Source organism: Trachemys scripta, chromosome 6, assembly GCF_013100865.1.
Source record: "Trachemys scripta elegans isolate TJP31775 chromosome 6, CAS_Tse_1.0, whole genome shotgun sequence".
Taxonomy (NCBI): Eukaryota; Metazoa; Chordata; order Testudines; family Emydidae; genus Trachemys; species Trachemys scripta.
Window position 1 is genome coordinate 45,317,687 of NC_048303.1, and position 26,211 is coordinate 45,343,897.

Consider the following 26,211-nt stretch of genomic DNA (forward strand, 5'->3'; position numbering starts at 1 on the left):
GCCACATCCCAGAGCCTGCACCAAGCACCCAAACTCCATCCCAGAGCCTGCACCTCAGATCCCCTTCTGCACACCCACCCCTGCCCCAGCCCAGGGCCTGCACCCCATACTCTTCCCCCCACCCAAACTCCCTCCCAGAGCCTTAGGCAGGTGGGGGCGGAGTTTTGGGGGGCGGGGTCTGGGCGTTCTAGGCACCACCAAAATTTCTACAAACCTGCCCCCCCTGCACATGTTTGAAATTTTTGGACATTATCCCTCTGTCTGTATCCGTGTCTGTGTTTACTATTTATATGTCATCCCTTTGTCTTCAGCTCAGCCTGTTATATTATACCTTGCATACTTGAGATTTGACTCAGTGATAAGGATAATAACCTGACTGTTTAATTTTGTGTTCTTAATTAGTATTCGTTTTAAGGCTTTTCAGCATTTGTGTACATTCAGTATTTGTGTACATGTTTACAGTAGAAGATTTCAAGTGTAGATAAGCTACTTATTAACAGCAGAATATTTCAAGTGTGAATAGGCTACATATTGACCAGATAAATCACTATGAAGAGGAGATTTGAAAGTGGTGCAAGCAAGAGACAGCGAAAACAACTGAGTGAAGCAGCAGCTAAGAGCTCAATGCCAATAACTTCATTTCTCAAACCACTGGAAAACACACCTTACCCAACAAACAATGCTACAGAAATATCAGTAGTCAAGAAGGAGATGTGCCAACAGTAACAGATGCAGCAGAAGTTCCTGTGTATGATCAAGAAACTCAAGAGCAACAGGAAGATGTAGATCTTACGCAGCAAGAGCAATTCATGAGTACTGTAGGTTTGACTGTAGGGTGACCAGACAGCAAATGTGAAAAATCGGGACAGGGGTGGGGGGTAATAGGATCCTATATAAGAAAAAGACCCAAAAATCGGGACTGTCCCTGTAAATTCAGGACATCTGGTCACCCTATTTGACTGTGACTGACATTGGAATTATTGACAAGAGGAATGCTGCACAAATGCAATCTTTTCTTCAAATTAATTGTTTTGAAATTCCAAGTAACATTCCACGAGATATTGATAATCATGCTTTCCCTACTCATCTGTTGACAAAATCTTTTCCAAATGGTGAGACCTGCACAAGAGACTGATTATGATGGAGTACAGAAAAACAATCTCTGAACTGTGCACCCGGCTTCATTTTGAACAAAAGCGCTGCAAATGCATCAGTTCTCTCTGATCAATCAGGATGGAGCATCAGCAGAGGTTGGAGGAAGTTGAAAGACCGAATACCATCACACGAGAGTTCAACGTCACACGAAGAAAACTATGTTGCATGGAAATCAGCCAGTAGGGCAGCTTCAGCTGAAAGTTCAGTTGAGAATTTATTCTTGACTGAACTCTCTACAGAAACTAATAACTGGAAAAAACTTCTTGAGCACATCCTGAATGTCATCCTTTTTCTTTCTGAGAGGAGATTGGTTTTCTTTGGTTCCAGTCAACATATTGGTGATCATGCAAATGGAAACTTTCTAGGCATAGTTGAGCTCCTCAGAAAATATGACCCACTTTTATCAGAGCATGTTAAATGTGTTCGAGAATCTCAAGAGAGACAAAAGCGCATGCAAGTCCATTATCTCTCCACATGCATACAAAACAAGTTTATTGAGCTATGTGGGTCATTTGTACAAACAACAATTCTTGATGAGATTCAAAATACCAAGTATTTTTCAATCATTGTTGATACCACTCCAGATTGTTCTCACAAGGAACAGACTACTATGGTTATTCAATATGTTAAGATTGTAGACAGCTCAACATTTTCAATTGAAGAAAGGTTTATTTTGTTTGATAATTTCACGAGAAAAACTGGAAAAGAAATTGCTGCTTGATTATTAGCAATTCTAGAAGGTCTAAAGTGAGATTTTCAAGTCTGCATTGATCAAGCCTATGACAATGGATCTAATATGGCTGGGAAGTACAAAGGTGTACAAGCAGTTCTGCTTGAACATAATTCAAACTGTATTTTCTCCAGCTGTGGAACCTTGTAGGTATTCACTGTGCTGAATCATGCAAGGAGGCAATTACTTACTTTGGAACTGTTCAGCAAATGTCCAGTCTCTTCAGTAGCAGTCCACAAAGGTGGGAAATTCTGAAGCAATATCTTCCTGTTTCACTGAAAGGGATGTCCAAAACTAGATGGTCTGCACGGACTGATGGCGTTCAACCAGTTGTGCAGCATTTGAATTCAGCTGCGCTCCAGCTGTCGGAATTATGATACCTACAGACGGATTTCACGATGCACGACAGAAAGGGGCCATGACCAGGACACATTGCAGTATAGGGTAAAAGTAAAGGAGCTATGGAACACTTACCACAAGGCGTGGGAGGCAAACCGCTGCTCCGGTGCTGCGCCAACGAGCTGCCGGTTCTACAAAGAGCTGGACACGATACTCAGTGATGACCCCACCTCCACTGCAAAGGACCCTGTGGATACTTCGTTGGCTCATGTGCCAGTTGAGAGTGGACCGAGTCAGGAGGAGGAAATCTTGGATGAAGAGAGGGAGGGGGACCCAGAAGCAGAGGATGATTCGAAGGCCAGAGATGCATGCAGTCAGGAGCTCTTTTCTACCCAGGAGGAGGCTAGCTAGTCACAGCTGTCAGATCTTAGTGAAGCGCAAACAGGAGAGGAGGCCCCTGGTAAGTGGATCTGATTTTGGGAATTGCTGAAGCGAGTTGTTGGGGGCAGGAGGGTTGCAGAAAGCAGGCTTGTCTCCCACTGCATGCCTAGTCTGAGCAGTGAAACAGGCTGTTGATTGACTCCCTCACTTCACAGGAATCTCCCTCAGAGCTCTCCAGGAAACTCTTGTGGAGATACTGGGCAATCCATTGCCACAGGTTCCTCGGCAGAGCTGCTTTGTTTCTTGCCTCATTAACGGTAACTTTCCTGTGCCACTTTGCTGTCACTGGAGGCGGGGGACCATTGCTGCACTCAGGGGAGCCGCATAGGGGCCAGAGCGGAAGCCGCAGCCTTGGAGAAGACTCTCCCTTGATTCCCTGCTCACCCTCAGCAACGAGATATCTTCCATAATGATCACCTCCTGTGGATTTCCTCCTCCTGACTCGGTCCACTCTCAACTGGCACATGAGCCAACGAAGTATCCACAGGGTCCTTTGCAGTGGAGGTGGGGTCATCACTGGTGGGGACAGGAATGATTATCTGGCACCCCCTACAGTGCAGGCTCTCCCCAAGAGCCATGTGCCCAGTGTACAGCAGGGTCCAGGAAGAGAGATTTACCCTGTCCTTGCAGTTACTCATCATTTTGGGGGTCTTGTGGCTCATGTGTGCTTACCTGGGGTCAGACAGTTAAGGACAGGTGTGTGAGTACTGGCTGTGTTTTAAAGCTCTGAATCAGTGTTGTCTGTGTTGCAAACAATACTGCTTCTGTAAAATTTAAACTTCACAGAGATGACCTTGGGAGCCCAGCCTCCCTCTTTATCGGCGACTTTCCCCTGCGTTTGTTGTCTTTTAATAAAATAATTGTGTTTGTTTGAAAGCAATCTTTATTCTATTAAGTGAAAAAGCGCATTGCAAAACAACATATAATTAAGTTAAGGCCCCTTCTGGAATCGTGTGTACCAATCACCTCCAAGCATTACAAGCACGGCAATCCCAAGCTTAGCAACAAATATTAGTGGCTTTCAGCTTCAAATTGCTGCCTCAAGGCATCCCTGATCCTTATGGCCACCCACTGTGCCCGTCTAATAGCCAACCAACACTTTTTCCAGGATGTCTTGCTAACAATTCAAACTCACTATTGCTAAACCAGAACTCCTTATTTTTCCTCCTAAATTGTTTTCTGTACTCCATTACTGTTGAAAACACCACCATCCTCCTCACCTTTTGTCCTCAAAAGCTTGATTCCTCCAGAGCTTGCTTTCTGTTTGTTTGTTCATCCAAGTTTTTGTAATGTCACCCTTTGTGGTCATCTCTGAATACCTCCTGATGAGTTACATACAAAATTTACAGCTGTCCCATAGCTTAAATTTTCTCTCAACTTCCCCCAATGCAGTAGGGGATTTTTTTTTTCTTTGAGTTTTTATTTCCTCCTTTCCCCCTTCTTTTCCTTCTCTCTTTCTTTCCTTTCCTTCTGGTTTTCACAACTTGTTATTCCCCTTCCACCTCCTCTCTACTTCTTTGCTGGTTTTAGTTGGGGATTTGGGAAAGCCAAGTCAAAGAAGTGAGTTTTACACTTCATTCTGAAGTTGTGAAATTAGTAGTTATTCAAAAGCTCTGGTGCCAAGAAAGTCCTGTTTCCTGCTCTCATAAGTTTCATCCTTGAGGATGATAGTTTCTGAGGTATATAGCTGCTAAGGGAGAATGTTATCTGAGAAAGTGAGAGGCTTTCTGTGAGATACTTAAGGTCAGTTTCATGGAAAGCCTTGAAAATGGACCATGGCTTTAACCTTGACTAGGTATTCTATGAGGAGCATTCTAGTGAGTTAAGCATAGTTATTTATGCTCTCAGTGACTGATATTACTGAGGAGACTGCATGCTGCATTCTGAACTAACTGAAACTTCTAAAATGCAGAGTACTCATGCACAGATATATCAAGTTGCAGTGATCTAGCCTGTAGGACATGAAGGTGTAACTGACCATGGCCAAGTCATCATCTGATAACATGGGGCACAGTTTTGCAAGACTCCATTGCAAGAAGGCATATTTTGTAGCTGCAGGTATTTGAGAAGCCAGAAGTATTGAAGAGTGCAAAAGGATCCCAATGATGTGGACTCATCTGACATTCTGGGTGCATATTCCTTGGAAAAAATATTATCTTTCAGCAATGGATGTTTAGTTTCTAAATTTCACAAGTGATGTAAAACCATATCTGGGTCATATTTTTCTTTCATTGTATTTCTTCTCCCCGCTCCCCGTCATGGTTGGAACCTACTTGTTCTTTTAATGATGTAACTGCTGGCCCACACCGGGGTGTCAACAAGGGATCAAACTTGGGACCTAAATGCATCAGCCTCTACTGTCTGAGCCAGAAGATATTTTACTCTTAGCTAAGGCTGTAGTAGGCTCATCAAGCACTAGCTGGCCTAGCCACCACCAGAAGGGGACAGAGGGCTACTCTGAGCAGGCAGGGGTTACAATGAAACCATCTTTCCAAATCACCCATTGGTCTGAACTGAGCTCCAATGAAGGCTAAATACAAATAGCATAATTGTGTGAAGCTCAGCAGTGTTCCTGTTCCACAGCAATTACATCCAGCATGCCAATGTTGTAATTCATGAACAAGCTTTGAGTGGTCTGTGTGAAGGACCACTTGCACTTGTCTCACCCTTAATAAATAATGTGTTTAATGGGGCTTGTATTGTTTTGAATGAGGTAAATCTGGGCACACACTGAAGAACCTGTTTTATTAGCAGTGGCTCAAACAGCTGCTGCACACACTCGTGTGCTATTCCAGTCCACTCTGAGAATCTCAGCTGAATTTGGTTTGGTTTTTAACAGTGATTGCATTAAAAAAGTGATTCTCAAATTTATTTGCTCAGGCCTCCCTTCTTTGTGTCTGTAATTATTTATGCCCCCTCCCCTTGCAAGTACATATACCGCCACCGAGCTCTGAAGGCAGAACAGAGAGCAGCGGCTGCTGACTGGGTGCCCAGCTCTGAAGGCAGCAGCACAGAAGTAAAGGTGGCAATGTGAAAAGTGATATTTGTCAATATCACTTTTCACAGCAGACTTAGCGTCCATATTGCCACCTTTCTGCGCTGCTGCTGACAGTTGTTGTTCTGCCACCTCCAGGCGATTGAATGTGTGTGGGGGAGAGCCCTAGCCTGGGCTCCATCTGTCCCCTTTATCCCCACTTCTGGGGTGTGCAGGGCCCTTCTGCACAAGCTCCAGCCACCCAGGGCTGACAGCCAGAGCTCTTTAAAAAAACAAACAAAAAAACAAAAATCACACAGGTTGTGCCTCCCTTGACACATTCCTGTGCCCCATAGTTTGAGAACCGCTGCATTAAAGGATACCATTCCAAAACGTATGCTGTATATCCATTTTTATCATATTAATTGTATTATTTTATTTTATTTTATTTTATTTTGCAAAATGCTACATTTTTGCATATCTTCCCATGATTCCCTTGGGTCACTTCTGAAACCTTGAGGGTCACAACCTGTACTTTGGGAAATTGTCTTCAAAGTGTAGGAAAGCCACAAGTTCGTGTGACCTAACTTAGCTGTGAAGTGATCATGCATATCTCTTAAGGTGCAGAGAGCACTATCTCATTCACTGTATTATAAAGTATACACTGAATAAGGCATAGCTCCCTTCCTTCCAATATTCCCTGCATAGGGAATATTCCATTCACTTGCCTAACTTAAGAAAAGTAGCCCCAAAACTTAGGACCCCTTTCTGCCTCCTTCTTCACCATCATCTATTGCATCCACAACATCCTTTCCACTCCTACCCTCCCTTCATTTCTTCTTCCGAGTCAATAGCTATAGCTCAACTCTCCCACATTCGGCCAGCTTTTGAGCAGTGAATAGGAAGTTTTACAGACATGTACACACATATGTGAACTGTGTTTGAAAATATGTGAATCTAATTCTATGCTGAGCAGCCTTTGCATGAATTTACAGGTGAAATTCCCAACTTTTACAGATTCAGATAATATGCATTCTTTTGAGAAAATGATCCTTAATGAATAAAAATATGCATGTTACTGACTTCTTGAGAAAATGGGGAAGAGGCATCCTAATTCTTCCAAATCAGAAATAAATAGTTCCTACAGATTTTTCCAATTTTCCCCTAAAATAATGTATTTGTTAGTACTGCTGAGCAAGAGCAAACTCTGACCTCACCCTAAATGTCTGGCAAAGTGTGCTCACATTCCCTAACTCGAGTGCCAACCCAAACATAAGGTTCAAAGGGTGCCTAGCTATGTGTTGAACTAAAAATTACATGGGGAAGGTTATTTATAATATTTATAATTTATAAGAGTTCTGAGCTATTATTTTATAAGGCTCACCATCAACATAGCAGTGAAGTCACCCAGAACAGCGTAGGTGACTGAGATACCAGTTCAGATGGGAATTTACTCATCTCTTACAAGAAGCATATTTGATTTAGCAGGTGCTACATCTGTTTCCATATGCAATCCAATGTATGGGTTTTAACCTAGAATGCCTCAGATGCTCTGGGTCATGACTAGCTAAGAGACTGCTTCTCTGCTTAGTCATCCTTCCCAACAGTGGAGATCTGCTAAAGAATTCTTGTTCCATCCCCAGATTTGAATCCTGGGGATTGGATACAGGGGAACATCCTTGGCTTTGGAACTCGCTCATTCCCAGCCTTCTGGAGACTGTGAACTTTTAGGGAACATCATGGGACTGATCTGTTGTATTGAATATGTGCTTGAAGGTGGTTTGGATATATGGGGATTTTAAAAGATGGGTTAGAATGAATAATAGTCAATGGGACTATTTGCATTAGTAAACTAAGCAGGATTTGATCCTATGTATGTAGCTAAGCCCTGGTCTACACTACGAGGTTAGGCCGAATTTAGCCACGTTAGGTCAATTTTATAAGCAATGCGTCTACACAACCAACCCCTTTCCGTCGACCTAAAGGGCTCTTAAAATTCACTTCTGTACTCCTCCCCGGTGAGAGGAGTAGTGCTAAAATCGACCTTGCTGGGTCGAATTTGGGGTAGTGCAGACGCAATTCGATGGTATTGGCCTCTGGGAGCTATCCCAGAGTACTTCAATGTGACTGCTCTGGACAGCACTTTAACTCCGATGCACTAGCCAGGTACACAGGAAAAGCCCCAGACAATTTTGAATTTCATTTCCTGCTTGGTCAGCGTGGCGAGCTCAGCAGCCCAGGTGACCATGCAGTCAGATCTGATTGCTATATGGGGAGAAGAATCTGTGCAGGCCGAACTCCGATCAAAAAGAAAAAATGCTAATATATATGCCAAAATCACACAGGGCATGGTGGACAGAGGCTTCAACAGGAACACACAGCAGTGCTGCGTGAAAGTTAAAGAGCTCAGGCAAGCCTACCAAAAGACAAAGGAGGCAAACGGTTGCTCTGGGTCAGAGCCCCATACATGCCACTTCTATGATCAGCTGCATGGCATTCTAGAGGGGAACCCTACCACTACTCCACCAGTGTCCATGAACACCTGCAAGGAGGGAGACTCACGCAACAGGGAGGAGGATTTTGTGGATGAGGTAGAGGAGGAGGAGAATGGGCAGCAGGCAAGCGGTGAATCTGTTCTCCCTGGCAGCCAGGACCTTTTAATCACCCTGGAGCCAATAGCATGCCAAGGCGAGATCCTGGACCCTGAAGCCGGAGAAGGCACCTCTGGTGAGTGCACATTTGTAACTTCAGTACAGGGTTTAAAAGCAATTGTATTTAATATTTGATTTGCCCTGAAGAATTGGGATGCATTCATAGCCAGTACAGCTACTGGAAAAGTCTGTTAACGTGTCTGGGGATGGAGTGGGAATCCTCCAGGGACATCTCCCTGAAGCTCTCCTGGAGATACTCTGAAAGCCTTTGAAGGTTTCTGGGGAGGGCTGCCTTATTTTGTCCTCCATCGTAGGACACTTTACCATGCCAAGCCAGTAGCAAGTAGTCTGGAATCATTGCAGCACAAAGCATGGCAGCGAATGGTCCTGGGTTTTGGTTGCATTCAAGCAACATTCGGTCTATAACTTTCTGTGTTAGCTTCAGGAGAGTGATATCATTCATGGTCACCTGGTTGAAATAGGGGAATTTTTGTAAGGGAACAGTAAAAGGACCCCATTCATGCTGGGCTGTTTGTGCTTGGCTAAAAGGGATCATCCCAGAGAATAGCCACACAGTGGGGTGGGAGTAGGGTGACCAGACAGCAAATGTGAAAAATCAGGACGGGGGTGGGTGTGTGATATTATTGATATAATCTGAGACCATATAGAACATGGTTGCAACCAAAGTCCTGTAGTGACACCAAATCTTGTATAAAGGGGGTCAAATGAGGTATCTAAGACAAGGTTATGGTTTGCTGGTTATAATTATGCTGTCTATATGTGTGTATCAATTTTGTAGTTGAAGTTATGAATATTGGCTCTATACCGTCTGTATTTCAAATTTATGCTATGCTTCTGGGAAACTTCCCAGACAAGTTGGTGTTAGCTCTGCCTAGCCTGCTTGATGGCCCATTAAGGACCATCAGCTATACAATTGACCCATTGAGAGAAGGCAAATATGCCTTGCAACTCAGCAAAGTATGCAGGGACTTGCCCATGTGACTCCAGACTCCATTTTGCTGTAATTTTCCACAGTAAGGACAAAGAGGTATTCTTACACCTGGAAAAGACTGTAAAAGACTGATGCCTCTCCTCCATCTTGTCTTCAATCCTGCTTCATACCTCTGGAGGAACTTTGCTACAAACTGAAGCTCTGAACAAAGGACTGATGACTCATCCCAGCTGGGGATGTATTCCAGAGACTTGATTTAAACCTGCAGTTTATTTCATCACTGCTACAAGCCTAAACCAAGAACTTTGCCATTACTATATGTAATTGATTCCATTTATCCAATTCTAGCTCTCATCTCTATCTTTTCCCTTTTATGAATAAACCTTTAGATTTTAGATTCTAAAGGACTGGCAACAGCGTGATTTGTGGGTAAGATCTGATTTGTATATTGACCTGGATCTGGGACTAGGTCTTTTGGGATCCGGAGAACCCTTTTTCTTTTATTGGGGTATTGGTTTTCATAACCATTTGTCCCCATAATGAGTGGCACTGGTTGTGATACTGGGAAACTGGAGTGTCTAAGGGAATTGCTTGTGTGACTTGTGGTTAGCCAGTGGGGTGAGACCAAAGTCTTCACCGTCTGGCTGGTTTGCTTTGCCTTAGAGGTGGAAAAACCCCAGCCTTGGGATGTAACTGCCCTGTTTTAAGCAATTTGTCCTGAATTGGCACTCTCAGTTGGGTCCCGCCAGAACCGCATCGTTACAGGGGGGTAATAGCCTATATAAGAAAAAGACCCAAAAATCGGGACTGTCCCTATAAAATCGGGACATCTGGTCACCCTAGGTGGGGGGAAGTGTGAGCTGCACATCCACCCAAAAACTGCAGTCCCTCCTTTTAAATGGCAATCCCAACCGGCATTGCTTGCTATGAGAAAGGAGGGCGCTGCAGTTTGAAACCATTCCCACATGTTATGAAGGCGGAAGAAGCCAACCCTGCATACCCTTTGGCTTATCATGGCTGCCTGGAAACCCAATTATGTTGCCCAGCCATGTGTGATGTGTCACCATACTGGCAGGCGCTCAATATAAAAGGCAAAATGAGACCTTGTACCTAAAGCACATGTGCTGTCTGCTGTGAATTGCTTGATTCACTGTGAAAGAGTCTTCCTTTTGTTCTCAGAAATGTATCATCTTAAATTTTACTCTCCCTTTTTATCCCTCCACAGGTGCAAATGTTTCTATGCTCCCCCTATCATCTCCGTCCCTGAGGTTATCGCAGATTAGAAGGTGGAAAAAAAGCACTCACGATGGCATTTTTTCCAAGCTCATGCAGTCCTCCCACACTGATAGGGCACAGCGGAATGCATGGAGGCATTCAGTGGCAGAGACCAGGAAAGCATTAAGTGAGCACGATGAGAAGAGGCAGGAGGCGATGCTGAGGGTAATGGGGGAGAAAACGCACATGATGAGGCATCTGGTAGAGCTGCAGGAAAGCCAACAAGAGCACAGACTGCCACTGCATCCACTGTATAACTGCCTGCCCTCCTTCCCAAATACCATATCCTCCTCACCCAAACACCCAAGAACGCAGGGGCTGGGAGGCTCCGGGCACCCAGCCACTCCACTCCAGAAGATGGCCCAAGCAACAGAAGGCTGTCATTCAAACAGTTTTGATTTGTAGTGTGGCTACAATAAGCAATGTGTCCTTGTCCTTCCCTCCTCCCCTGCTTTCCTACCCCATCCGGGCTACCTTGTCAGTTATCTCACTTTTTTTTTTAATTAATAAAGAAAGAATGCATGGTTTCAAAACAATAGTGACTTTATTTCCTTTGCTGCTGTGATCGAAGGGGGGAGGGTGGTTGGCTTACAGGGAATTAAAATCAACAAAGGGGGCGGGTTTGCATCAAGAAGAAACACACACAATAGTCACACCATAGCCTGGCTAGTCATGAAACTGGTTTTCAAAGCCTCTCTGATGCACAGTGCACCTAGCTGCACTCTTCTAATTGCTGTGGTGTCTGGCTGCTCAAAATCGACCACCAGACGATTTGCCTCAACCTCCCACCCCACCATAAAGGTCTCCCCCTTACTCTCACAGATATTATGGAGCACACAGCAAGCAGCAATAACAATGGGAATATTGGTTGCGCTAGGGTCTAACCTAGTCAGCAAACAGCGCCAGCGAACTTTTAAATGTTCAAAGGCACATTCTACCACCATTCTGCACTTGCTCAGCCTATAGTTGAACTGCTCCTTACTACTGTCCAGGCTGCCTGTGTATGGCTTCATGAGCCATGGGAGCAAGGGGTAGGCTGGGTCCCCAAGGATAACTATGGGCATTTCAACATCCCCAATGGTAATTTTCTGGTCTGGGAAGTAAGTCCCTTCTTGCAGCTGCTCAAACAGCCCAGAGTTCCTAAAGATGCGAGCGTCATGCACCTTTCCCGACCACATTGATGTCGGTGAAATGTCCCTTGTGATCCACCAGTGCTTGCAGCACCATTGAGAAGTACCCCTTGTGGTTTATGTACTGGTTGGCAAGGTGATCTGGTGCCAAGATAGGGATATGCGTTCTGTCTATCTCCCCACCACAGTTAGGGAACCCCATTGCAGCAAAGCCATCCACTATGATCTGCACATTTCCCAGACTCACTACCCTTGCTAGCAGAAGGTCAGTGATTGCATTGGCTACTTGGGTCACAGCACCCCCCATGGTAGATTTGCCCACTCCAAATTGGTTCCTGACTGACCGGTAGCAGTCAGGTGTTGCAAGCTTTCACAGGGCTATCACCACTCATTTCTCAGCTGTCTGGACAGCTCTCATCTTGGTATTCCTGCGCTTCAGGGTGGGGGAAAGTAACTCACAAAGTTCCAGGAAAGTGGCCTTACACATGTGAAAGTTTCGTAGTCACTGAGAATCATCCCATACCTGCAATACTATGCGGTCCCACTAGTCTGTGCTTGTTTGCTGGGCCCAGAATCGACGTTCCATTGTATCAATGTGCCCCACTGCCACCATGATGTCCCAATTGTGATATCCCATGCTTTCAGGAACATCTGTGTCCATGTCTTCCTCACAATCGTCCTTGTGCTGGCGTCTCCTAGCCAGGTTCTGCACATACTGCAGGATAATGTGCGAGGTGTTTGCAGTGCTCACAACAGCAGCGGTGAGCTGAGCGGGCTCTATGCTTGCCGTGCTATGGCGTCTGCATGGGTAACCCAAGAAAAAAGGCATGAAACAATTGTCTGCCATTGCTTTCACAGAGGGAGTGAGGGAGGGGAGACTGACAACATGTACCCAAAACCACCCGCGACAATGTTTTTGCCCCATCAGGCATTGGGAGCTTAACCCAGAATTCCAATGGACAGTGGAGACTGCAGGAACTGTGGGATAGCTACCCACAGTGCACCGCTCCATAAGTCGATGCTAGCCATGGTAGTGAGGTCACACTTCACCACCTTCATGCACTTACTGGGGACATACACAATCAACTGTATAAAATTGCTTTCTAAAGATCAACTTCTATAAAATCGACCTAATTTTGTAGTGTAGACATACCCTAAGGTATAAGTTATGGAGTATGTGATATAAGCATTTTAGCAAGTGAAAAGAAGTAGGTGTATGTGTGTGGGTACTTAAAAAAAAACATCCTGACATTATTCTAATCATGTTGTCCTCCCAAGGGTAACAGAGCTACAGACTTTTAATCCAAACTTCCCTTCCTTCCCAGTTCTGGCATTTTAAACATTCCTGTTGTTTGAAAGTTCTAAAAAGACTTTGTTTCTTTTTAGGAAGTGTCTCATGTTATGTGTCTGCCAGTGAACCCAGGATAGAATACCTGCCGTGGTAATCATTCCTGCCCAGGGATATTCCTGCTAATGACGCTGGCAATCTTACTCTGCATAAACAGAAGGACAAAGGATGATCCGAGTCTGAGTTATTGTGGATCATTACGATGATTATTTTGCAAGTATAACTGTAGTCTGGGTGTGGGAAACTATTGGGGGATTTTGTCATTTTTATTCTTTTGTGCTGTATTGTGTAATTGTTGTAGCAGTGCCGAGGCCTTAGGAGAAGTGCCCTAAAGGAAATACAAATACATACATTACATTTACTATTTTCCTGCTTCTCTAGGGCTTCACAAAGTTTTTACATGCTATGATTTTCATGTTGTTTTGGTGTTGCAGGTTAAATCATGCTTTTGCCTGTTCCCCATTCTCATCTCTCCCACTTTATGTCTGTATTGTCTCCCCCCCTTTCACTCAGCAGCCTACATTATTTGTGTACCCTCATTGAAGTCAGTGGCAAAACTCACATTAACCTAAAGGCCCTATAAGTGAACTAAATGGGGACTGGATAAAAATTGAATGATAGAAACAAGAAAACAAGCCTCCCTCCCACGGACTAAAATGGGACTATTTCTAGGAGTAAGGATTTGCAGGTTTGGATCTATAGTTTCTCTCCTTACATACGGCCCAGCAAAATGTTTCTTTTATTACAAAAGCTCACAGATTATTTGTAAATTAAACAAGAAATCTGAAAATACATTGGGACAAATTTTGCTCTCAGTCATACCCTTGAGACCATGATCATTGAAGTCAGTGAGGATCAAGGAACATAGGGTAGAATTTGGCCCAATTTTGGGCTGGGGACGGGGTCTGAGTGGAAATCCTAATAGTTTCCTCTTGTCTAGAAGGAGGGTATAAAAATGATTAACCTGTCCACAATGCGACTCCTTCGGTTTGTTAGACAATATCAGGGTTAGCAAATACAAGAGAGACTCTCTCCTCAGAAATGGCCTGTTCATTGCAGAGGATGTTCAGCGTTATCAGCAGTCATGAAAATTCCTTAGTCAGGGCAAATAATTGTCCCTTTTTGCATTGTCCCTTTGCTGACACCAACTCTTTCCGATTGTGAAACCTGCTTAGAAAACAAGTTTCCTACTCAGTGTAATGTTCTGCATGGCAATCTCCTATTCACATTCCTGGTTCAGTTGAAATATCCATATCGAATAAATGGCTAGAGTTGTTAGCCCTGAACGCTGAAGGCTGCATCTTTTTCTGTCCCCACCGACATCTTTTCTTTTCTTGACTGTGGGTTTTCCAGAGGAATGCTGCCATTTAAATAAATGTACACAATAAATAAATGGGGACACATTTTACATGAATATAGGCTAGAAAGCAAGAATGTTATGAGTAAATGTATTTTCTATGAGCCTTATTGTGCCATCAATTTGAGGCAGAATTTGGGGGAATTCTGGTTACAAATCGATAGCATGATATTGCCCTATGTTGTTTTAGCGAAGACTTTTATGTTTACACACTCTGCTGTCTAGAATGAAGTATACAAATCGGTAGAATCATTGCCATTAACAGTTAATATCCGGATCTCTCCTGTTCACGTTAAATAACAATACGCCATAACTGTCTGTAGGAATTATATTAGCATGTTGCATATTACTAATATGTTCCGTTTATAAAACCCTCTCCGGTATTATGAACGTGTACAACGAGCATTGTCAATAGAAGAATGAAGTGGTTGGAGCGCTTCCACAACTTGAAACTAGCAATTGACAAGTGTACAAAGAATAGACACTTAAAAGTCAATCAGAATTAACCCCAGGGAAAAGCTCAGGGATATAAACAATGTAGTCTGGTAGTTTGTTTCCATAACAGCCCTACATATTTTCTCCAGTGGATTGCTGTTATTTGCAGATACTTTGAATCATATCAATTCCTGTGTTCTTCCTTTTAGTCTTTGCTTGTTAGAGTTCTCATCAAACTTTTTAATGCAATCGGCACTTCAGGACAAAGGGCAATATCTGTGCTATGGATCTGGAAGCAGAACTCCCTATTGATTTCAAAATCGATAGCACAATATGGCCCAAAGAATTCTAGTTAGCTGCCCAGGCACCGGCAGTGTCTTTTCCTCTTGTTCCTACAGCTGGCGCTGGAGCTAATCACCCCATGGCAATGCTCAGCGTTCTGGGGTTGGGGACTAGGGCTGTCATCCCAGCACACTGTACTGAACAAACTCCGAAAGCAAACTTGGCCGACCGTGTTCCGGCATGCCAGCATCTTTGCCGGTAGGTGGCATCCCTTGTCCGCAGAGAATCTCCGCCAAAGAGCGCTCACTGAAAGGAAATCAGCAGAGAAGCCGCGCGATTTCGGCTCTGATGAGGAAACTCAACTTTGAGTTTCGCTGTCTTGTCTGTAAAAAGAGCAAAACATCAAATCGCTGGGCTGGCGGTTGTCTAGCAAAGAGCTTCTGTCTGGGCCCGAGAGTTCTTCATGCCGAGCACTGTCGTTCATTTGAAACATGCAAGGAGATGGACTTTGCTTTCTCCTTCTTTACCTGCTGTTTGATTTCCTGCAGGAGCGAAACACAGCAGAGCTGTCCAGAGAACTGCAGCCCGGGCCTGCTCCCGGGGTTATTTCCCTGTCGAGCAATGTCTGACGTTGTTTCGTTGTCTTCTGCCACACATTTTTAGCACAGCCTTTATAAGTTTGGAAGGAAAGAAGTCAAATATTCTTTTGGAGAAAAAAAAAGTCACCATCACTCTGAGGGACTGCAATAAAACCTTATCTTAATTGTCTGTAGTCAGAGCTGACTCACTGCCCTTCAGTAAACCCCACCTCTCTTTCCTCGAGTGAGAGATTATAACATTTTCAAAGCGTGTAGGGAAGATACATTTTAACCACCTGAGACAAAGTGGCTCAGGGTATGTGAATATTTCAGTTTTTCATCGGCGTGTGCATCAAAATCATGGAAATAGAATGCCGCGATAAGGGGTCAATATTCGAACACTGGTTTCTGCATGTGTTACGCATATAAAATGTACATAGATGAAGCATGCACGGGTTTTGGCAGACAGGATAAAGGTCTGATTATTTTTGCATTCTTATTTCTGTAAAGCTGGTGCCGGACCACGAATGTTAAACTCCATTCTTCTTATTTAGTTCTTTTTGGACGACTATAAACATTCTGGAATGTAATAAAAAACACGAGAGGTACTAGAAGACAAGGAGAATTGAAAAAAAACACTAACTAACAAGAAACTATAACAAACAAAAACCAACTTTAAACACTTTTCAGGCAGGGAAACCTTATACAATAACTTGCCTTGGTATCCAAAACGGAAAACTATTTCCCCACATAAACGATATTTCACTCGCTATTTTTAAATACAACGCGAGTTACTTTATCATTTCTACAGAGGTACACAATCTATTAGCCAAAACATAGCTATTGCTTTAATTATTCTTTTGCTTTTGTAACTTTTTGTGGTATGCTTCTTTGGCTTCTCAGTAATGAACACAATGTAAATAGGATTATTTGGAAATAGTAACAAGGATTATGTTCACAAATCCATGAACCTGAGTTTGAAACAGTTTTGCTTGCAACTTTTGATTTAGAAAATATATTGCAAATGCATTTGAATAAAATGTTATATTTGAAATATGCGTTATAGCGCGTAGTTATTTTTTCTTTTCAGAATAATTGTAATCAGAATAAAAAGATAACTTTTATATACTGTCCTACATTAAAGCAGACTATCATTTAGGGTTAATTCGGTAGAACTATGTATAATATGTATTCAAGATGGTTCTTTTTAATGTCAGAATGCTTAGAAGTGCATTTATCATAATCTTTCCCCTCTAACGTCAGAAGCGATCTATTAAATGTGTGCGCCCTCTAATTGAGAGGAGTATGATCTTTTGTTATTATAAAGTGTGTCGTCTGACATTGAAAAAAATCATGATGTTATTAGGAAATATAATTTTGTTTCACTTTCTTATTACTTTTGCTCCACAGCTCAAAGGCGAAGAGATTCTTAAAATATGATGTTTTGTTTCTGCTTGCACGAGAAGGGGACTTCTCTTTTTCTGTGTTTCCTACAACCGAAAGGGCTACACTTCTTCCTTTAAATAAAGTCCTAAACATTAAATATGAAAATAGTGGGGATATTTTTGATTCGGTTGACAGCTAGAGATATACAGTATGTGTGATATCACTCCTAAATGACAAATACCCTGAAGAGAGGAAAAAAGAGTTTTCTAAAAGTTTCTGCCTAAGAAGCATTTTCACTGGAGGTTTAGAGCACTACCCCCAACCTGATGGTTAGGAAATGTTCCTTCTACCAGAAGTTCCATTCAGATCCTGCCCTGGACTCGAAGACCGACTTTAATTTTAAAGGGCTCATTACTATATATAAAAATGATGTCGTATTTTTATCAGGCGTGTTCTCCTTTTCCTTCGTCTTAAATTGCAGTTATTGAATTAAAATCAAATTGTCTTCAGAAGAAATTCATCTGCAAAAACGACTATATTCTGCTAACATTACGGTGAAAACAGATGGTTTTGCATTTTCTCCTCCTGTGTAGTAAAACCGCAGGGAAAAAAAAGAAAACGTGTCCGCTGGGGGTCTCAAAATCCTAATGAATGAAACAGTAAAATGCAGATGTCTCTGCCACCCGTGGGATATTTGCATGGACGGTTCCTGTATTTGGGATTGCCTCGCTCCCTTTTTGGTGCGATTTCCCCTTTTCCTGGGAAGGTTCGAGCTACAAAGGACATCAAGGGCGTTCAGTTGCTGAAATGCCTTGAGATTTGGGCAGTGATTTGGGTAGCAAATGTGTTCTCCACCGACTACTTAAAATAACCCCAGCAACAGAAGTGCAGTTTGGTGTTGCGGCACATGGAGGGCGGAGGGCGGGGGAGGAACTGCAATGGGATGGCACACTGTATATTGGGAGAGGCAGCAGGAAGGACTGCGTATTTCAGTTTCCCAACCCTGACCTTTAGCAATGCGGGCAGTCGAGTTTCTTGGAAGCATCAGGACTGGGGGGGGGGGGCGGGGATGTTCGTGCCCCCCCCCCCCCCCCCCCCCCCCCCGGACTTTGCCTGCTCCGTGCTGGTTTAATTTCTCCAAGCAGGAATGCGCTGAGATGTTTCCCCAGTTGTGGCGCTGACGTTTGGAGCCATGTGATGGGCCCCCTTTGGCTATAAGGAGAGAAGAAAGGCCGCCCTCTTTTGGACTCAGCCCCAGCCTTTTCAAGATCTTTCCCAAGACTCTTCCCCCCCACCCCCAATACTAATCGCTCTCCCTCCTTCCCTGGATCCATTAATGTCCGAGGGCTCCTGCGAGGAGGAGAAAGAGAGGAACCAACTCCAGGGCGCAGCCAAGGGGGAGAGATTTCCCGCTGCCTGCTCAGCGGAGGCTGCTGCTGACTGTTGTGTTTGTTGCTTGTTCGCACCAGGGCTGCAGATCCTGGCTCTGTCTGGGCGGATTCGCCGCCTGGAGCAAAGCAGGGGGACTCCAGCGTGCACGGCTCCCCGGCCCCGCCGCCCCCGATGAGCCGCTCCGCCAAGCCATGACTCTGAGCTCGGAGATGTCCGATGCCTCGGGACTGGCTGAAGAGACCGACATCGATGTGGTGGGCGAGGGCGAGGAGGAAGACGAGGAGCCCCGGCGCGGCGGGCGCCCCTATGCCCAGGAGGAGGAAGAGGAGGAGGAGGAGGAAGACGAGGAGGTGGGGGAGCTCCCCGATGACATCTCGCTGCCCAGGTCCCCGGCGTGCGGCGGCGCGGGCAGCTCCCCCACCTCCTCCCAGCGCCCCTACAAGGCGGCGGCGGGCGGCGGCGGGGCCAGCAAGAACAGCCTGGTGAAGCCGCCCTACTCCTACATCGCGCTCATCACCATGGCCATCCTGCAGAGCCCCAAGAAGCGCCTGACGCTCAGCGAGATCTGCGAGTTCATCAGCGGCCGCTTCCCCTACTACCGGGAGAAGTTCCCCGCCTGGCAGAACAGCATCCGCCACAACCTCTCGCTCAACGACTGCTTCGTCAAGATCCCCCGCGAGCCCGGCAACCCGGGCAAGGGCAACTACTGGACCCTGGACCCGGAGTCCGCCGACATGTTCGACAACGGCAGCTTCCTGCGCCGGAGGAAGCGCTTCAAGCGGCAGCCGCTGCCGGCGCCCGAGCTGCTGCTGCGCGGGGTGGATCCCGGCACCTTCCTGCAGCAGCAGCCGCCGCCGCAGCAGCCGGCGCCCTACGGCTACGGACCCTACAGCTGTGGATATGGCATTCAGCTCCAGCCTTACCACCCCCACTCCGCCGCCCTCTTTGCCTTTCACCACCACTCCCCGCCGGCCCGGCAGCCGCCCCCGAGCGCCGCCGGCCCCGTCCTGCCTCCTGCTGCTGCCCCTGCAGCTCCACCAGCCTCCTTACTGCCAGCGGCGGAGCTGGCCAGGACCTTCAGCTACCCGCCCCAGCTTAGCCCGTCCCTGACTTCTTCTCTGCACGCTGCCAAATCCAGCAGCTCGGCTCTGGCCCGGTCCCCCTTCTCCATTGAGAGCATCATCGGGGGGGCTGGCAGCAGCTGTGCGTCCCAGTCTGCGGTGGTTCCCGTCTTAGCCAGGTCTCTGGTTTCTTCGTCCTCCGTTTCTTCTGCCGCTGCGGCCTTAGGGGCACTGCACCAAGGGACAGCCTTGTCCAATGTCGAAAACTTTACTGCTAGGATTTCAAATTGTTAACGAGTTAAAGTCTTTCAGAAGGTAGGATTCGGGGTATACCTTTTTTTCACCTTCACGAATTGAAACGGACATTTTATACAGCCGATTTGTGTCCTGCCACTTTGTTGTTCGGTACCTATATTTATGCAAAGCCAATTCTATATGCTGCATAGGCAGAAACTTTTGTTGTTGGGAAGTTATATCTTATTCCTTTAAAAAAAATCTCTAAACCATTGAAGTTCGGAGATTCTCAGGTCCAGGAATTCAAAAACAATAATGTACAAGAGAAATGAAAGGTCGTGAGGGAGGACAATAAAGCAATACTTGTTCATTTTAGTACACTTGTCTCATGTACTTTTATAAAAAGAAATTAACATGTTTACACAGAAGAAAGTCAAGATTATCCTTTCTTATTTTAACCTGTGTTTTGTATTATAATAGACATACGGAGTTTTTATTTTGTACTTTATGCGTATTCTTTACAAGGAATGTTGTTAAAATTACTGGCAAGTATTATTGTACTATTCTAATGTACATTTTTTACACATTTTCAAAAATAAATGTTTTAATTTTCAAAAAAGTCCCACCCATACAATTGGCTTTGGCCGTTCCCCTCCTTAGCACTTCCCCCCTCCCACCCCCACCGGATAGAGTGAGAGTTTTGATTTGCGATTAGTAGAATAATAGAGAAGTTAATACAACAGTAATCACAATACTTTACAGCAAATAGTTATTTATAAAAGGATTTGATCAAGAAGAAAATCAGAATATGATCTTCACAGTCTAGCCATTGTCAACTATAACAGGTAATAAAAAGTAAAAATATCAATGGGGGGAGGAAAGTAAGTAAATCTATTTGTTGTTGGAAGATATCCACTTCCTGCAAATTACAATGCTCTAAAACTAAAACTATTTGTATTTGGGTCAATAAATGTAGACTATTTTAACACTTTTGGGTTTTAAATCATAACTACATCAGTTTAGTTTCCAAAAGGTATAGGGGAAAGAAAAATAAATTCTATATAAGCAGCTATTATGGGGAATTCCCCCCTTATACTTTTAGGTTGATGTAAAGACAATACGAGCATTTTCAGCTACTTTTCGAGAGAGAGAGAGAGAGAGTACAAAAGGTACATTTAAATATATAATATATTTCTGTCGAAACCATGTATTAAATATTCAAGTAATTTAAATAGAAATATATAAATATACAAAATATACTCAGTTATTATCATATCAGATTTAGACAAAAATTGAGACACAAAGTCTGAATTTGAAAAACACATTTGTAAAACATGGGCCTGTGACTGAATGGAATATTATGAAGTACAAACATATGGATTCCAAATCAGAGAGTTCGGTTTAAAAGGTATCCTCTGTAATTTTATTTCAAGCATATTTTGGCAGATTAAAGAACAAAGTATCCTGATTTCCTGAAAAACTGAAGGTTTTTTCAGTTATATGGTTTCACATTTCAAGTTTTTTTCGTCAGTTTACAGAAGGATAGTGGTCTGTGCTCTCGTAAATAGCCAAATAATTATTTTGTATTTCGTTTGTAGCAATGCGGTGTTAAAATTGTTTTTAATAAGCGGAATGACTCAACTTCTGGTCTCTGCTGAGTTCTATTTGCAGCATATAGATGAAGGGCCGCCTGAGAACAAAAGTGTGTACAATCACATTTAATCTTTAGAATAAGAGAAAAATCTCAAAGGCATCATATATTTGTCCTTGTAAGAAGATGGGGAAAATATTTTACTTCATTATTATTCACAAATGACCTATTAAATACGGGTTTATAAAAGTTCCTGAAGAAGAAATAGGTCTACATTTTTCAGAACCATTTAAAGTCAACTATTGCAAGACATATTTGTTGATGGAGTAATATATTGTACTTCGAGTAAATATGTGTTAAATATCGCAAACACTGTACTAATAGAGTTTAAATTAGCTGGCCAGTATCCCTAAAATCATAGTTTAATTATGAATTAAACTATTCATAGCAGCCCTCTAAAAATACAAGTCAACATATTCAAACGTGGGTGACTAGTAAGCTCCCAATGGGAACTGCAAGTCCTCAGCACATTTGGAAATCATGCTACTTTTATTTAGGTGTCTAAAAATGGATTTAGTAGCCTAACAGTAGATAACCAATTTTTAAAATGTTATCCATAGGAATTAAGATTTAAAATTATTCAGTGAAAGTTTGTAGTGGGAAAACAGGTCTATATCTATTAATACTAGATAAGAGTTCTCAAACACACAGACTAGTATTCATGCTTTTATTCTTCTTGTTAGCAAGACTGTGCTTTTAGATGACAGAACATGTAAATCTCCACCCTTTATCGGTGCAACAGGGAAAGTAGCTTCAGGCGGTCCACTTCCCATTACTTGTTTCTTTTAGCTTCATAACAACAAAACCCGGGAAGAAAGCCATGTTACATGTCCATAAGGCTGTCTCCACACACGCAGGTGTGTGTGTGCCTGCGTGTTATTTTCCCCTTTGGTACCTTTCATCAGTAAAGGTATATTAAAGGCTCCTTGCATATTTCATGTCAGTGGTTTCCCTCGAATTTGGGCGGAGGCCTCCATTTGGAAATTGAAAGACAAGATAATTAGTCGCTGGCAGCTCGAGTTGAAATGACTTCCCATCGCTAATTTGGGACAAAAGTGGATGTTTAGTCTGACTCCACCGGCAAGACCTAACTTCTTTAGCTGTTGTGTCTTGTGCTTCTCCAAACAGCCCTGGGCTCTGCAGAGCCCTCAGGCCCAGCGCCCTTGTGCCCGCTGCACTGAGCAGCTAGTGTCCAGGCTGGTCTGCCAGAGCAGGTGCTGTAACAAAGGCCGGCCGGCCGGCCAGCCCTAAAGCCTTTGATGGAGCTAACAACATCTCTGAGCTAGGGGTCCTCATTCGCATGCAAATGTAGCGCAGTGTCCCCTTTTCTTTGAAGGCAAACAGAAGGACATTTGTAGTGTTTGCAGGGATGGAGCCCAGTGGAGCCATTCTTCCTAAATAGGCTGGCCTCTAATAAACAAACTGGTGGGGAGACAAACATGATGGTGTCGCCTCCTCCTCCTCCCAGCTACAAAGTGTGGGTTCATTAACCCGGCTCTTTTCCTCTCATATCCCCGTAGGGCTGAGAGACGAATTACTGGAGCTGAACTGGGCGGGGATTGCTCTATATGGGGGCTAATGTTTCAAGCAGTTCCTCCAGAAGGACCACACAAAAAGAAACTTTTTAGTTTATGGTGCTATTATGCAGCGTTTTAATTTAGGGATAGATTTAGCCAAATGTTATCTATTGGGAATTTAATGCAGCCCTTATGTGTTCAATCGCTTTTTATACCACACACGGTGTCTCTTTCCAGAAATGTTTCCTTCCACGTATTGCTTTGTTTCTATTGGATAATATATGTATTTTAATTATGTATTTTAATTCTTCTCGACCATATTATATACCATTTCTCTCAGGCATAAAACAAGATGTTGAGTCCTTCCCCACTCCTCCTTTAAAAAAAACAAACTGTTCCCCAATTTCAAACCTGAGTAGTTGGCATATTTGCATATTCCCTGCCTTACCAATGGCTCTCTTACACCCAAAGGTTCTCCTGATGTAACTGAAAGTTGTGATAGTTTTGCTGTTAGCGTTATTGTCAACGAACAAGAAAGGAAGAGACTTTCTTTTTTACAGGTTGTTTCCTTTACAATATTGTCCTGAGGTACGGTGTCTGTTATTTTGAGGATTCACTTGTTTCTTGTCATTTAAAAAAAAGTCTTCCTGCGGAACAGCTGAATCTGTCTTTTCTGGGTCTCTCCCTCCTTAATCCCATATCGCTGAGTTCTCTGTTTGGCCGAGGGTTGAGTTTGAGTCAGGAGCTGCTTCTGTTACTGCCGGGGGAAATAGATTTGCTGCTGATGATGATTCAGGCCATTTCTATGTAGTATTATTTCAAGTATTCAGTGTCAGAATTGTCCTCGCTGTCTGCACAGGAAAACTGTTTTCACCTGTTCCCAGATCTATTTCAGCCTGGTGTGGTTCGTTAGTCCAAAGACTATTAAGCACAATAAGTAGCTCGCAGTTATTCTCACTAAGTCTGAGGCCTGTGGATCTGTTGGAAAATGTGTGCGTTTTAATGGCCTCAGGTATGAACGATAGACAATACACACTGTGTGTAATATTTTCCTTCGTTAGTCACAGTAAGTACCTGAGTAGTCTCCGATAAGATTGTATTTGACAGAAATAATGGAAATTGTGGTCATAACCCTGCTTTTCGGGGTTTATACTATCATAACCAAATCAATTTTTCAAGTATTCTTAACAATGTGTCTCTCCCAGCTCATACAACGTTTCGTCGACATCCCTTTTAATTTCGGAAGAGGTTATACCAATTATGCAGATTTTTGTTTCCGGTATCGACGAAGTTTCATCGGTTCGGAGGCTTTCCAGATCTGGCAGCAGGTAAGTGTAATCTTAGTACTATATTCTATAATAACACATGCTAATTTTTTCTTGCAAACAAACTAACTTTTAAACCATTGTTGATATCCCCTTCCCTGCCCCAGAACTGCGTGTTGCTGTTTACCTGCTTTTCTGCTCTACTCTGTAGTTCTTTCTGTTTGTGTGCAAATACAAATCACTTTCAGCGCCACAAACAGCGGCATTCTTCTCCCAACATCCTATTTCCCGGCTGATTGTCCTCCAATCACCTTAAATGTATATTTCACTGAACACATGTAACACTCATTTTGAATCCGTGCTGCTATGATAAAACCAGAGAATCATGTGCATGGGAGTCCTAATGATTACTATGTTCCGATTTATGTTATGAGACAAAGGCATGCCCGCTGGGAGCCACAGATTTGCAAATCGTTTGTTGATATTGTTCTCCAGTACAATAGTACTATATTTCACAGTCATGGGTTTATTTAACTGATTACTTTGCTCCATCTTTTGTTATGTGTATATATTTCCCGAGCAGCTGTTACCTTCCTGCGGGAATTCCCCACCGGTGCCCATCCCCAGCTGCAGATTATTTTAGGTGCACACTCCGGCAAGTCTTTCTCCTGCTAGAACATTTGACCAGCTGCACCAGGAAGCGGCCCCCCTTTGGCATTCCGAGGGTCTGCAGAGAGCAGGCAAGTCGACTCTGAGAGCCGTGTGGCCAGGGCGCTGGGGAAGGCTGTCCCGGGGAGGGAGCGGAATTCTGTTGGCTGGGGAAGAGAGAGCCAGAGCGCGAGCCTGTTCTGTGGGTGCAAAGTGGGGGCCGTTAGCCGCTGCAGTTTCCCTGGGGAGTTTTTCTAGATATGCTCGTTGTAACACACATTGAGCTTCTGAGCTGAAAGGGAGAGGAACTGTCAGTATTGCCTGTTTGGATCTGAAGCGGGGGAAAGAGGGAGTATATATACTCCAGGGATGGCCCAACCGGTAATTACCGGGCGGGGGGAAGGGAGGGACCATGAAAGTGTCACACACCTTAAATCCTCTATTCCCATTGTGAATAGTCTCTAAGGAAGGCGCGGGGACGCTTTTCAATGCAATATATTTGCTTGACACTTGGATGAAAATTTGACCTGGTTTTCAGTTCCTGAGGGCACGGCGGGTCCTCAGCACCACTGGAAATGAGGCCACATGTTTACAAATATGGAAAGGTTCTAGCTCTCACAAAGACGTTGGTGGAGTATTTCTTGCAGTTCACATGGTCTTTTCTTCTGGGTTTTGAAAAAAGGCATTTGATTTAGGCCACGGAGTATAGTTTGTGGGTGCCAAGAAAGCAGCGTTAATTATGAACTGGATTACACAGAAGAATTGTTTTTAGATGCAGTCTAGTCAATTCCAGAAATGATATCAGGGAACTGAATTCATAGGCAAAGTGTTTTTATCAAAACAATTAAACTTGTCCTTCCTCCAAATCAGGAAAGACACACTGCATTGATTCTAATGTTTCCTTTCACTGACGGAGCAAAACAAAGGGCAGGCCTCTGCGGGGCCTTGTATTTAGATAATAAATCACTCAATTTATATTGGAAGCGAAGAGATAAATAGATATTTAAATTGCATTAATCCTCTGGGTGAAACTGGGAAAGAATTGTCTACGATTAAGTCTGAGGGTATTTTTGCAAATATATGTGTGTACCTCGGATAATTTTGTTGAATAAGATTGGGAAAGAAATGTCCACTCTTAACAAAAATACTTTATGAAAGAACAGTGGACATTTCTTTTCCAGTTATATTATGTATGTATGCATTTCTGCAGGTTGATTATATGTGTATTATTTAACACACACTTAAACATAATCTATCTATCTATAATCTTTTAAAAGTAAGACCCAGAAGTCTGACTAATATATTTAGCAAGCACAACATGAAGCTAATAGTTTTCTCATCCATATGTATATGACAAAATTCCACCTGTCGAGACTACAGGTCCCCTAGATGATTTAACTGCTTCAGTAC

The 26,211-nt window shown here is 43.7% G+C and overlaps 1 protein-coding gene across 1 annotated transcript; it reads left to right on the plus strand.

Moving 5' to 3' along the window:
- Nucleotides 1-18,185: 18,185 nt before the first annotated feature.
- Nucleotides 18,186-20,339, plus strand: FOXD1 (forkhead box D1). The gene has a single exon (XM_034774951.1). It carries the CDS (start codon nucleotides 18,617-18,619, stop codon nucleotides 19,778-19,780), a length of 1,164 nt encoding a protein of 387 aa, XP_034630842.1. The 5' UTR covers nucleotides 18,186-18,616; the 3' UTR covers nucleotides 19,781-20,339.
- Nucleotides 20,340-26,211: the final 5,872 nt, after the last annotated feature.